Below are 15,181 nucleotides of genomic sequence, written 5' to 3'. Positions count from 1 at the left end.
AAGGTTAGATTATAGTAAATGCATTTTCACTCTTGCTCCAGCCCCATCCTGATAAGAAATTTCGAGATATCTGCAGTTGGCCTCTGACACAGAGTAGTCCTTATCTACAGATCTAGGACAATTCCAACTCCGCAGCATTTTATAAACCCTTTGAATTCGCACGTGCAATTCGCATTTCAGAGTAAAATGCAATTACCGATAAGTCAACAACTCCATAAGATCGAAGAAATTCTTATCTTTGCTGACTATAATTGATATTTTGGAGAACCAGTTTTCCCACGGCTATGCTGGAGAATAAAGTGCGGTGGAATTTGACTCGTGGTCTATGATATGACTTGCGCTGCGTGTAGCTGAACAAACGGCGCAGATTATTCAGGAGGCTTCTGAAATTCCCTGCAAGTACCTTTTCCCGGAAGCCACGGCTTCCGGGAAAAGGTACTTGCAGGAATTTTCACTGCTCTTCTTATCAGGAAGGGGCTAACGTAAGAGTGAAAATAGAATAGAATAGTTTCTTTATTGTCATTGTAACATGAACCATGTACAACGAAATTTAAAATGTCAGCCAGTCAGTGCAGCATTCAAAGATTTCTAAAAGCTAACGATACATACAAGGTAAAATATTAAAGATAAACAACTAAATAAATATCACGAACAAAGCACGCATAAACACCCAACCCTCCATCCTTCTGTCGATTCCACAGTTACCACAGTCCCTTAGTCTGTATCGCCCCTGCGTTCCTTGGCGGCTACATTTAGTGCTTTTATAGCAGTGGGGTAAAAACTGTTTTTTAGTCTATTTGTCCTTGTCCTTGTAGATCTGTACCGTCTGCCTGACGGCAACAGTTCAAACAGGGAGTGTCCGGGGTGGGAAATGTCCTTTATGATATTCTGGGATTTTTTGGTGCAGCGGGAACTGTGTAAGTCCTCCAAGGTAAGGAGAGGGCAGCCGACAATCCTCTGGGCGTTGTCAATGGCCCTCTGGAGCGCTTTCCTCTGAGCCGCTGTGCAGCTGGTGTACCACACGCATACACAGTATGTTAGTATGCTCTCAATGGAGCACCGATAAAAGGACAGCAGCAGTCTCTGAGTGATGTTATTCTTCCTGAGCACCCTCAGGAAGTATAAGCTGTATCAGAAAATCAAAATGTTCAACTGGAAAATATTTCAATGTGCAACTTGACGCAAGGACTTAAGGAGATATATTCCCTTTATTGTGTATCTGTACACTGTGGGTGGCTCGATTGTAATCATGTATAGTCTTTCCGCTGACTGGTTAGCACGCAACACAAGCTTTTCACAGTACCTTGGTACATGTGACAATAGGCTCAGCTCAAACTCAGACAATGATAATTTCTCTGGATCCTGGAGAATTGTCATTCTCTCCAGAGATGCTGCCTGTCTCGCTGAGTTACTCTGGCATTTTGTGTCCACCTTCGATTTAAACCAGCATCTGCAGTTCTTTCCTACAAATGATAATTTCCCCTTTTTTTTTTTGTTTGGACGGGAGCTCCTGATCACCACACCTCCTCGCGTAACCAGCTTTTTTTTCTTTTTTTAAATCAAAAAATGTATTCAATTATTAAAAAAATAATATTTACACAATAAAACAAGCCAGAACCCACCACCATAAATACAATACAAACATATATCCATAATAAACTATTATACAATTCTGATACAATCCTTATTGAGGATACATTCAACACCCTGCGGAGCCCAGCGGTCCCGGAACTCCCTCAGGGTGCCCACAGACAGGGCGTATTCCCTTTCTAATCCCACCCGGGCACGGACGTAACCCCGGAAAAGGGGCAGGCAGCCGGCTCGGGTAAATAATTTCCCCTTTGGTATGTTTTAACCTGTCAATGCGCTTGCCAATGTAATGTCACCGAGTGCCGGCATGGTGGCGCAGCAGTAGCGTTGCTGCCTTATGGCGCAAGAGACCTGTATTCAATCAAGATAAGCATAGGGAGGATCTTATAGAAACTTACAAAATTCTTAAGGGGTTGGACAGGCTAGATGCAGGAAGATTGTTCTCGATGTTGGGGAAGTCCAGGACAAGGGGTCACAGCTTAAGGATAAGGGGGAAATCCTTTAAGACCGAGATGAGAAAAACATTTTTCACACAGAGAGAGGTGAATCTGTGGAATTCTCTGCCACAGAAGGTATTTAAGGCCAGTTCATTGGCTATATATTTAAGAGAGAGTTAGATGTGGCCCTTGTGGCTAAGGGGATCAGAGGGTATGGAGAGAAGGCAGGTACGGGATACTGAGTTGGATGATCAGCCATGATCTTATTAAATGGCGGTGCAGGCTCGAAGGGCCAAATGGCCTACTCCTGCACCTATTTTCTATGTATCTATGTATCTATACTTTGAAGTTCTCCTCCTCTCTCTGATAAGAGTTCTGCAACACCATCTCCCGCTGCTCTCCCTCTGTGTCTGAAGAAGGGTCTCAGCCCGAAACATCACCCATTCCGTCTCTCCAGTGATGCTGCCTGTCCCGCTGAGTTACTCCAGCATTTTGTGTCTAACTTTGGCACACACTGATATCTGATCCTCTGCTCCTCTATGGAATATCCTGCAGCAGTCCAGCTCACTAATATTAAACACCAACATTACAGAATAGAAACAATGAAATATTCTGGTAAAATAAAAGCAAAGGCAACATAAAAGTATGAAAATCTATTGAATAATTTTATTTTACTTATCAAAAGTTAACACAAATTAACTTAGGCACAATCATCTGTTTACAGAATGTCCTCTATCCGATAGACTTATGGAATTTAAGCAAGATTTTCTTGGTGGTTTAAAAGAAATATGATCGCTCATTTAAATTTACAGTACAAGAAATCATCCCTGCTTATCCAGAAATGGTAACATTTGCAGCTATGATAGCAACAGCCAAACCACCCACTCAGGTCAGTGTGGAGAGTTTGTTCTCCGCACTGAAAATAATTAAATCAGATTTAAGGGCTTCAATGAAAGAGGTTCTGGCAGAAGCAATTCTGTTCCTAATGACGTTATTAATAATTTTAGGTATGTACTTTTGTCGCAAACTTAACTACCGATGCATTTAGTTTTAATTTTTATTGCAATTGAGATATTATTTTAGTCATAATTTAGCCATTTAGCTCATACCTGTGGCCTTAGTGTAATACATTTTGGAATGATGCTTTTATAATTTTTATTTAATTCAATGGAATTTTAATTTTGTCATAGTCATATATGTAATTTATTTTTCTTTTAGCATAATGAATTATGTTTTTTTTCCCCAAGAATAAACAATAGAAAAGTCACAATACCATAGCTACAACCATTAGACTCAAAGTTTTAAGGACATGGGTTTGAAAAGTAGCCCAATGATTCATATAGTTCTTATGAAATGCCATCTTGTGTAAGGTCATCATAGCAGGTTTAGAATTATTATATCTAGGGGTTGAGGTTGGAGTCGGTCGGATACACAAGAGATCAAGGAGTCGGAGTCTGAGTCAGGTGTTTTGGGCATCGACTCCACAGCCCTGCTCTTCAGTACAATAAACTCTCTATAAGACAATGCCACACACAAAGCACAATGGGTATTCTCAACAACAAATCACACTTCAACTGTTGTGAGAGTATACATACATACATACGCTGAACTTTTTCTTCCCTCTCTCGTTTATTATATTGTTTATTTTGTACTATGTTTACATATTCTGTTGTGCTGCTGCAAGTAAGAATTCCATTCTTCTATCTGGGACATGAGACAATAAAACACTCTTGACTCTTAGTTTGGGTTTATCTGATTGAGCATCCCAGCCTCATTTCAGCTTGAAATCGCCAGGTGAGGAGTGCTGGAGAAAAGTTTGGCTGAAGTTTGTATCTCTGGTGGTTGGGGGAAATGATGGAAGGTGGCCAGGCTTTGACCAGGAAGGAAGAGGAAGGATGTCAGGGCTAAAGAGACACAGGAATTCTGATCTGGATCAGGAGATCTGATCCCCATATCTGAGGAAGGATGTGGTGGTTTACGATAATGATCCCAGAATATTATTGGGTTAGAATAAGATGAGCGTTTGACCGCACTGGGCCTCTACTCACTGGAGTTTAGAAGGATGAGGGTGAAAGGCTTGGATAGAGTGGATGCGGAGAGGATGTTTCCCCTAGTCAGGTTTCAAGTCTACTCCGCCATTCAATCATGGCTGATCTATTTTACTGTCTCAACCCCATTCTCATGCCTTTTCCTCATAACCCCTTAAACACTAATCAAGAAACTGTCAATCTCTGTCTTAAAAATATCCATTGACGGCCTCCACAGCCATCGGTGACAATGAGTTCCACAGCTTCAACACCCTCTAAAGAAATTCCTCCTCATTTCCTTCCTAAAGGTACGTCCTTTTATTCTGAGACTATGACCTCTGATCCTAGACTCTCCCACTGGTAGAAATCGCTCTACATGCATCAACAGCAAGGAACAATATGTGCAATGGCACCTTTTTGACTACAAGAAAGGAACTAATTAACAATATTGCAGAAAAACATATTAATTAAGAATATGAAAGAGCATTATTCTTCCATGTTGCTAGTCTTATTTATGGTATAAAACATTGCTCAATTGCTCCCCTTCCCCACTGAATCGAAATGTCAAGGGTTCCACCACCATTATATTAGAGGTACAGCGGTAGAGTTGCTGCCTCACTGCGCCAGAGACCCAGGTTCGACCCTGACTACGGGCGCTGTCTGCACGGAGTCCGCACGTTCTCCCCGTAATCTGCGTGGGTTTTCCCCGGGATCTCCGGTTTCCTCCCACACAACAAGGACGTACAGATTTGTTCGTGAATTGGCATGGTATAATTATAGATAGCCTCTAGAGTGTGTGTGTGTGTGTAGGATAATGTAAGTGTGTGGGGATCGCTGGTCGCCCTGGACCTGGTGGGCCGAAGGACCTTTTTCCACGCTGTATCTCTAAACTAAACTGAACTAATCCCATGTAATCAATTCTGAACATTCTCCCCTTGTGTGCTTAAGCTCGAGATTTCTGTTTATTTGCCTTCTTCTGAAGTTGCTCAGTTCCCTCATGTCAAATATATATTTGAGGTCTCAAATTATCAATACCTTCGGCTGTAGTTTTTTCAAGTTTCATCACATATAAGATTGGAAACATATCGGAAGAAACTTGAATATGACTGATTGCAATTCAAAAACACAAAGCTCCAGAACTTCTATTATTAATAAATATCAGCTCAGATTTATTACATACCTTAACCAAAGAATATAAGCCATCTATAAGGATGTAGCCAGGGCTGGAGGGGTCTGAGCTATAGGGAGAGGTTGAGCAGGCTGGGTCTCTATTCCTTGGAGCACAGGAGGGTGAGTGGTGATCTTATTGAGGTGTATAAAATCATTCAGAGGAATAGATCGGGTAGATTCACAGAGTCTCTTTCCCAGAGTCGGTGAATCGAGGGCCAGAGGACATAGGTTTAAGATGAAGGGGAAAAGATTTAATAGGAATCTGAAAGGTTACTTTTTCACACAAAGGCTGGTGGGTTTATGGAACAAGCTGCCAGAGGAGATAGTTGAGGCTGGGACTATCCCAACGTTTAAGAAACAGTTGGACAGGTACATGGATAGGACAGGTTTGGAGGGATATGGACTAAACGCAGGCAGGTGGGGCTAGTGTAACTGGGACATGTTGGCCAGTGTTGGCAAGTTGGGCCGAATTCAAGAATTGCTCTGAAAATCCTTTCGATGCTTTACACATGGTGACGTGACCACAGTATTTTATTATTTCTTCCAGATATAACAACTCTAAATTTTTATACAACATTGAGTCAGGGCTGACCATCTTGAGAGCTTCCACCATATCGTCTTCGCAACGTTGTTCTCCATCAAAGAACTGGCCATTAGACCTGCGAGGATTCGTTCTGTCTCTTCAGCAAACTTTGCAAAAACAGATCCTGGACATAGGCCACTCTCGCAGACTATCTGCAGTAATCATAAATTAATTGTTAAACCTTTAGTTGCGCTTACCGACATGATAACCAATGTACATTCAGTTCCATATCTTGGAGTGTTGTGTTCAGTTTGGTTTAGTTTAGTTTAGTTTGGAGATACAGCGCGAAAACAGGCCCTTTGGCCCACCGAGTCCGCACCGCCCAGCGATCCCTGCACATTAACACTATCCTACGCACACTAGGGTACAATTCTACATTTATACCAAGCCGATTAATCTACAAACCCTGTACGCCTTTGTAGTGTGGGAGGAAAAATGAAGATCTCGGTGAAACCCCACAGGGTCGCGGGAGAACGTACAGGACAAATACTTTGTTTGCACGGAGAATGGGAGGTGCCTGGGTTGTTCTGTTTCCTCCCACATCCCAAAGACATGCAGATTTGTAGATGAATTGTCTTCTGTAAATTGCCCTCAGTGTGTAGGATGTGAAACTGGGAGAATGTAGAACTAGTGTACAGGTGATCGTTGGTCAGCGCGGACTCGGTGGGACAAAGGGCCTAATTCCACACTGTTTCCCCAAACTAAACCAATCATTTTACACCAGATAAGTCCTGTACTACAGCACAAAATACTCTTGTGTCTCATTCACTGCAAAATTCTAACCCAGCGGATTCTCAATTAAAACCTTCATTGGCCTAATGCACACTGTCCAAATACACATCTCCTATGCAGGTGGATAAATATCTGCCATTATGAAGCACTACTTTTACACCGATCTGGTGAACTTGAGGTGAATCTCTGCTCACGTTGATGAGCAGGAGTGTTCTATCAATGGAATTTTCTGCATTTAGTAAGAGCTTCAGTAAAAATGTAAAGCTTTTAGTGTCCCGAGTCTGTGTATTAACAATCCATACATAAGCTATTAAGCCCATTAGTTGTCACTTTCCAAATGTCTTTCCATGCCTCAGCTCTTAACCTTCACCTGCTGTTCCCTTTATTTTGGGAACGCCCACATTGCCTGTTCCTTCCTGACAACGACAATTCCAGAAAAAGAATCCGGCCAATAAATATTCCCTCTCCCCAGGGCCCTAGCTACGCCTGCCGTTTGATTGGTTACGTTGAACATCCCGTGTTCCAAGAGTATGCTGGCACGTTCCGCAAATCCCTCGATCGCATCGTCGACTGCATTGGGGCTGCCTCCTGCACCTGTGCAGACCTCATCTACTTCACTGACTGTACCACTAACTCCCACCCTGCCCTCAAATTGACTTGGACTATCTCCGACACCTCTCTCCCCTTCCTTGATCTGTCCCCATCACTGGCGTCGACTACAAACCTACCCACTTCCACAGTTATGTGGACTAGACGGAACAAGGGTAAAAGTCCCCTGGTCCTCACCTTTCACCCCACCAGCCTCCTCATCCAACACATCATCCTACGACAGTTCACTCACCTCCAACGTTATCCCACCACCAGCGATCCCTGCACACTGACACTATCCTACACACTAGGGGCAATTTACAATTTTACTGGAGCCAATTAACCTAAAAACATTTGGAATTTGGGAGGAGACGGGAACACCCGGAGAAAACCCACGCAGGCCTCAGGGAGAACGTACAAACTTTGTGCAGGCAACACCATTAGTTAGGATCAAATCCGGGTCTCTGGGGCAGTAAGGCAGCAATCCCACCACTGTGCCACCCAAAGTGTTAGATTTACTATTACTTTTATACTATACACGGGTGAACTGATGCCTGGGATGTCCCGAAATGCGGGATCCTCGGCTACAAAGTTTGTGGTAGTGGGGGACTTCATAAAAAGGACGGCACAGTGGCACGGTGATAGTTGCTGCCTCACAGCGCCAGAGACCCAGGTTCGATCCTTACCTTGGGTGTTGGGTGTACGGAGTTTACACGTTTCCCCGTAACCTGTGTACGTTTTCTCTGGGAGCTCCGGACTTTTCCCACACTCCAAAGACGTGTGGATTTGTAGGTTAATTGGCTTGGTATAATAGTAAATTGCCCCTAGTGTGTGCATGCAGGATTGTGTTAGTGTGCGGGGATCGCTGGTCGGCGCGGACCCGGTTTCTCTAAACTAAACTCAACATGGCCTCTTCATCCATTCCGTGCTCCTATTGAAGGAAGCATTCGGCTGGGTGGAGCAAGATTGGTAAATGCATCTTTTGGTGAGAAAGAAGCCTGTTCGTGTTAAACCTTCCTCACGCGCCCCACGTCTAAAGACAAATTCCTGATCTTGCTAATAACCGCTGACTTCTCCTTTCTCTGATCAGGAGAAGCAGAGGATAATTTATGATTCTGTTTTCCCGGAGGAGAAGATGGTCAGGAAATGCAGGCAAGACACAAGCGAATATCCAATTGTAGCGTTACTCCCAAAGGCAAGACATAACGCATCGGCCAAACACCATGACAACAGCAGAATCTATCACCAACAGTCGGAATTGTACTGGGAGTTTGGTTGCCATTTGTTCTCAACATTGCTTTGTGACAGATTCTGATAGTGGGAACCCAGGCTTATTTTAAAATGCTTGCCACAGCAAACACGTCAAATGATCATTTTTATTTATTTGTGCCCTTGTTTCTGGGATGCGAACATCATTGTTTAGTTTAGTTTACTGTACTTTAAAGATATTGTGCAGAGACAAGCCCTTCGGCCCACCGAGTCCGTGCCGACCAGCGATCCCCACACACTAACGCTATCCTACACACAATAGTGACAATTTACAATTTTTACCGCAACCAATTCATCTACAAACCTGTACACCTTTGGAGTGTGGGAGGAAGCTGGAGTACCTGAAGAAATCCTATGCAGTCATGGGCAGAACGTACAAACACCGTACAGACAGCATCCGTAGCCAGGATTGAACCCAAGTCTCTGGTGCTGTGAGGCAGTAAACTCCACCGCTGCGCCATGAGTCGCCCTTTCATAGTATTTTTGACAGTAGTGTAGAATATATTTCGGTCATAGATTTATGCATCACTGAAACAGGCCCTTTGGCCCAACTTATCCATGCTGATCATGATGTCCCATCTAAGATAGTCTTAACTGCCCACATTTGGCCTTATCCCTTCACACCTTTCTCATCTACAGTATGTACCTGTCCAAGTGTCTTATAAATATTGTCACAGTTCTGGCCTCAACGACCTCCTCTGGCAGCTTGTTCCATACACCCAATGTATTTCATGTACAAGTCTTCGTTCCTGTTTGATACCATCAATAGGAAGCGTTGGTTGGTTCTGCAACACATAGGGTGGGACGGGGGAGTAGGGAGCGCGCTACTGCCTCACAGCGCCAGAGACCCGGGTTCGAGCCTGTATGGAGTTTGTACGTTCTCCCCGTGACCTGCATGCAGTGGCGGACTCTCCAGAGTGTCAGCTTGCCCGATGGCAAGTGGGCCCCTTTATCAACTGGCAACCAATATTTTTAGACCCAGTCTGCCACTGCCTGCTTGGGTTTTCTCCGAGATCTTCGGTTTGCTCCCACACTCCAAAGACATAGAGGTGTGTCGGTTAATGAGCTTGTTGGACATGTAAAATTGTCCCTCAAGTGTGTAGGATAGTGCTAATGTGTGAGGGGGTCGCTGGTCAGTGCGGACTCGGTGGGCCGAAGGGCCTGTTTCCACACTGTATCTCTAAAGTAATCTAAACTAAATACAGCACACAAAAAACACCACATACTTGACTTAATTTTGTACTGTCTGATTTGACTGTGTGGCTCGCAAACAAAAGCTTCCCACTGTATCTCAGTACACGTGACAATAATACACCTAAACTAAAGAATAAAGGCGTAGCTCCCACTGTTACAAATGCAGGCCTTCAGTACATCATCTGGACTCCCTGCTGCAATTGTGTGCATGTTTCGAAGCAGGAGCAATTAGTCTGAAAGTAAATAAAAGGCAGAACTCTGCAGAAAAACCGAGCAAACATTGTGGTGTTAAGGTGAACACAACATGACACAGCAATCAGCCAGTGAAATATAAGAAGTCAAGTTGAAATTTGGGAGTGAAAATTCTCTACTTCTCATCCAAGTTTTTTTTTAAAGGGCAGTCCCAGTCACTTTTGGTTCAGTTGGCATTTTCTTCCGAGTTATCTTAATTTCTTCTCCGCAGCACCGTGCTCCGAGGTGCAGCCATACATAATTCATGGGCTGGGGTTCTTTGTTGAAAGATTCCTGATGTTGCAAGCAGGAATGCTGCAGACAGCTGTGTTTGGGCAAACGCCGGAGTTTTTGACACAACAAGCAGCTAACAAGTTCCCCCCCCCCCCCCCCCCCCCCCCCCCCCCCCCCCCCCCCCCCCCCCCCCCCCCCCCCCCCCCCCCCCCCCCCCCCCCCCCCCCCGTCCCGTCCCCCCCCCGTTAGAGCACAATTCAACACAATCGTGAGGAATCAGAAAACCCCTTTGTGTGTGTGTGTGTGTGTGTGTTTTTGCACGGGTTTTCGGCGCTACAGCTGACATCCCCACCAGCGGCCTGTGGTCACTCTCCATCCTGCCCTCCTCCCCTCCCCCCACCTCATGCCCACGTCCTTCACTCCTGTCCACCGATCAATATTAACAATTCTCCAGGAAATACAATGTCTCCATGGCAACAAAGCCACATATTCTCGATGGAAGCCAGCGAGACCAGCGGTGAAGTCTCAAGAGGCTTTCAGTCTCACAAAGCAAGACATATTTTGACGTAGGAATGTACGCTCGCCAAAGAAAAAGCAATAATTTCTATTTTCAAACATCAGATTAGCTGGGCCCGAGAATCGCCTTTCATTTTTGTGTTGGGATCATTTTGTTCGACTGACAATGCACAAAATGAAAGATTACAGATTTGTATGAAAAAAATAAGGGGGCACTAAGTCCACCATTCATTCAGAACCGCACCATTAGTTTGCAGTTCCAGGTAAAGGATTAGTGCAGGACTATGGCACGAAACTCAGCAGTAAGGCAGGTGTGAAACTCCCCAGGCGTCTGGTTTTGAAGGGAGTAGCTGAAAGATGATCCTGGTGCCACGAGTCCAATCTGGGCAGGAGAGTGTGACCTCAGGGGTTTCGAACCACACCCTTCCACTGAAAATCACATCTCGGCAGCTCTCCAGTGAGATGGATCAGGGGACTGTTCTCAGCTGCCCTGTCAGAGCTGGCTGCAAGATTTGGAAGCCTCTTAGCTCAGTTGACAGGCCTCAGAGAGAGCGAATCACACCACAACAAAAAAAATGTGTCGGAAGGAACTGCAGGTGCTGGTTTAAACCGAAGCTAGGCACAAAATGCTGGAGTCGCTCAGCGGGTCAGGCAGCATCTCTCTGGAGAAAAGGAATAGGTGCTGTTTTGGGTCGAGTGTTAAGAAGGGTCTCGATCAGAAACGTCATCCAGTTCTTCTCTCCAGAGATGCCGCCAGCATTTGGTATCTATCTTGTGTAAACCAGCATCTGCAGTTCATTCTTACACGAGAATTACAGCTAAACATTGTGAAATGTGGGTGGACACAAAATGCTGGAGAAACTCAGCGGGTGCAGCAGCATCTATGGAGCGAAGGAAATAGGCAACGTTTCGGGACAAAACCCTTCTTCAGACATGCTGGAGAAACTCAGCGGGTGAGGTTTCTCCAGCATTCATCTGCAGTTCTTTCTCAAACATTGTAACATGTGGAGTGAGAGTGGTTGGTTACTGCAGTCACGTAGATGGCAAGGCCCTCTCTCTTCTTCTTCTTCTTCTTGCGTATGGCGTGCACAGCCTAAAGTTGTAGGACAACTTGTTCTATTTGATTTATTTGATTGTGCACGCCAGGTTGATTGCATTCGTCGAAAACAGGTCGGACCACGAGAAGGTTGCAATCTTCCACCCCAAGGCCCTCTCTCCTTCCACGGCCTCATAGTTTAGTTTAGTTTAGAGACACAGCACGTAATCAGGTCCATCGGCCCACTGAATCCCCACCGACCAGCGATCTCCGCACATTAACACTATCCTACACACACAAGAGCCTATTTACATTTAGACCAAGCCAATTAGCTAACAAACCTGTACATCTTTAGAGAGTGGGAGGAAACAGAAGGTATCGGAGAAAGCCCGGGCATGTCACTGGTAGATCGTACAAACTCCCTACAGACAAGCACCATGGTCAGGATCGAACCTGGGTCCCTGGCGCTGTAAGGCAGCAACTCTACCGCTGTGCCACCGTGCTGCCCCAGCTCCATATCACAGTCATCACTCTACATTTGCCAGCTATCTTGCAATGGGTTTCACCTGGACTGTCAGACACTTCGATGGCGCATCCATCAGACATATCGTGCGCTCCGTGGTGCTCTGCCAAGCCTGTGTTGCCATCATGTGTCACCGTGTTCGCTGAAGCTGCAATGCAATAAAACGATAAAACTCCAGATGAACGGCAGTAATAAAAAACATTTAACATCTTCACCGCGGGTAATCTTAGCTGTGAGCAACAAAGATTGTGACGCTGGGCTATTTTATGAAGAAATTTAGTCCAGTTCAGTTTAATTTAGAGATACAGCGCGGAAACAGGCCCTCCGCCCACTGACTATCACCGACCAGCGATCCCCGCACATTAACACTATCCTACACACACTAAGGACAATTTTACATTTATACCTAGCCAATTAACCTGCAAAGTTGTACATCTTTGGTGTGTGGGAGGAAACCGAAGATCTTGGCGAAATCTGTAGGCACGGTAAGTCGGCGACTCTACCGCTGCGCCACCGTGCTGCCCATAAACTTTAAATATATAAAGTAATAGGTTGATGGGCAGCACAGTGGCAGAGTTGCTATTGACATAGACATTATTTTATATACCTCTATATAAAACTATGAGGGGCATAGATAGGGTAGACAGTCAGAACCTTCTCAGAGAGGAAATGTCAAACGGTTAGGGGCGGCACAGTGGCACAGCAGTAGAGTTGCTGCCTTACAGCGCCAGAGACCCGGGTTCAATCCTGACTACGGGTGCTGTCTTTACTGAGTTTGTACATTCTCCCTTTGACTGCGTGGGTTTTTTCCGGCTGCTCTGGGTTTTTTCCCCACACTCCAAAGTAGGTTAATTGCCTTTGGTAAGTTGTAAAATTGTGCCTAGTGTGTAGGATAGCGCTAATGTACAGGGTGATCGCTGGTTGGCGCGGACTCTGAGGGCCGAAGGGTCTGTTTCCGCGCTGTTTCTGTAAAGTCCAAAGTAAAGAAGATGGAGATGAAGCAAACATTGGTTCACAATTAATACATTCCAACATTAACAGAGGGTGTATGATATTCAGGATCAGTACGTTAAATGCCATTGCTGTTATGTCTTGCTTGAATTACGATCTAGCAGGGACTGTGTTTTTGGTTGCACTTCTCTTTTGTACTATTATGGTCTGATTCACGAGTATTTTCACCCATGGTGGAAATGTCAAAGACTAAAGGCGTGAGCTTTAAGGTGAAAGGGGTAACGCTTAGAGGAGATGACCAGGGAAAGTGTTATTTTCACACAGAGATGTCGGTATTGGAAACACACTTGTTGGGGTGGTGGTGGAGGCAGATGCAATAGTGATATGTACCTGAAGAAGGTTTTAAAGTGACACAAGGATATGCAGTAAATGGAGGGATATGGATCATGTGCAGGCAGAGGGCAGTAGTTGAACTTTGGCGTCATGTTCGACACAGACATTATGTGTCACAGGGCCTGCTCCTCTTCTGCACTGTTCCATGTTATGCCAACTCTACATCCCTCTACTCCTTTTTAAACCAAAGGAACACTGATCACAAACCTTTAAAAAAAGTATACATTTCTTCGTACATAATGATGATGTCTTTCATCAACTCAGCACGGACATTGTGGGCCAAAGGGCCAAAAGTGTTGCACTGTTTGATGCTCTATGTATTACTGATTATTAATTTATCATATTATTGATTGCTGTACATTTGTTAGAGAGTTGTTGCAATGATGAGCCTGTAATACTCCACCAAATAATAATACACTGTGAATGGCTTGATTGTAATCATGTATTGTCTTTCCGCTGACTGGTTAGCATGTGACAAAAAGCTTTTCACTGTACCTCAGTACATGTGTGAATAAACTCAACTGATAAAACTGATTAAAAAAAGGACTGATAACTGATCATTTAATTGTTCCATTGTGGTCGGTACACAAGACAATTAAACATTCTCGACTCATGCCAAGTAAGACTGAATATGACCGCATATTTAATTATATTTGAAGCTGATATTCCTACACACCCAAATGTGATAAGATATTGAGAATATTTAAAGTTCACCCTGAAATTGATGTAAACATTTGGGGCGTGACAATGAGGTGTACATGGCATGGATAAAGTGAATGTTCACAGTCTTTTTCCACAGCTAGATGATTTCAAAAGTAGCGGGAACAGGATTACTCTTAATGCATTTCGTTGTCTCTGTACTGTACACTGACAATGACAAAATTGAATCTGAATCTGAATCTGAATCTAAGGTGAGAGATTTCAGAGCAACCTCAGAGGCAACTTTTGCACTCAGACGGAAGTCCATATCTGGAACGATTTGCCAGAGGAAGCTGTAGACTGGGTACAATTGCAGCTTTTAAAAGATATTTGGATAGATATATGACTAGGATGGGTTTAAAAGGAAATGGGCCAAATGCAGGCAAAGTGGACTAGCCCCGTGGACAAAGTGGGCCGAAGGGCCTGTTTCCATGCTGTACAGCCCCATGACCATGATAGAAATATGTGCTTATTAAACTATAAATTATTAAGACTAAACAAGAATATAAGCATAACATGTGAAAATAAAACTGATACGTTAAAGCCAATGGTCATGTGCATCTATTACCAATCCCATTATTAACCAACTTGTGGACACTGTGTCACTGTGTAGGTGAGACAAGAGGAGTTGAGCAAGTCATGTACACAACTCTTTCTCTCTCTGCCTCACTCTCCCTTTCTTTCTCTCTCTCTCTCTCTCTCTCTCTCTCTCTCTCTCACGATCTCTATCTCTGTCCTTTGCTCTCTCTCTCACTCTCTCTCATTCTAGCCCTCTCATCTCTCTCTCCATCTCTCTCTCATCTCTCTCTCATTCTAGCCCTCTCATCTCTCTCTCCATCTCTCTCTCGTTCTCCCTCTCTCTTTCTCGATCTTTTCATATGCAGAGACACAGATGTGGAACTGAAAGCTAAAAACCTCACTTTTAAATGATCAGTTACCATTACACTGACAAGGAAACAGAGTTTGTTTCACAGAGTTGACATTAATGGTGACAAATTACACTACAGT

General features: G+C 44.3%; 1 protein-coding gene across 8 annotated transcripts in view; it reads right to left on the bottom strand.

The window, feature by feature from the left end:
- Positions 1 to 2,196: 2,196 nt before the first annotated feature.
- Positions 2,197 to 15,181, bottom strand: part of LOC129712570 (WD repeat-containing protein 72-like) — a 140,476-nt gene continuing 127,491 nt past the window's right edge. For 6 of the 8 annotated variants that reach the window (XM_055661079.1, XM_055661080.1, XM_055661081.1 and 3 more), the window contains exons 19-20: positions 12,174 to 12,278; positions 2,197 to 5,959 (exon numbers count right to left, since the gene is read on the bottom strand). In XM_055661079.1, coding sequence (XP_055517054.1) covers positions 5,907 to 5,959; positions 12,174 to 12,278 — 158 coding nt within the window. In that variant the 3' untranslated portion in view covers positions 2,197 to 5,906. The remainder of the gene's footprint in view (positions 5,960 to 12,173; positions 12,279 to 15,181) is intronic. The other 2 variants (XM_055661085.1, XM_055661086.1) reach the window with 1 other exon arrangement.

The sequence above is a fragment of the Leucoraja erinacea genome, chromosome 33 (assembly GCF_028641065.1).
Source record: "Leucoraja erinacea ecotype New England chromosome 33, Leri_hhj_1, whole genome shotgun sequence".
In the NCBI taxonomy this organism is placed as follows: Eukaryota; Metazoa; Chordata; class Chondrichthyes; order Rajiformes; family Rajidae; genus Leucoraja; species Leucoraja erinaceus.
Note: the sequence above shows the minus strand (reverse complement) of the source record. Positions and strands in the feature narration are given on the sequence as shown.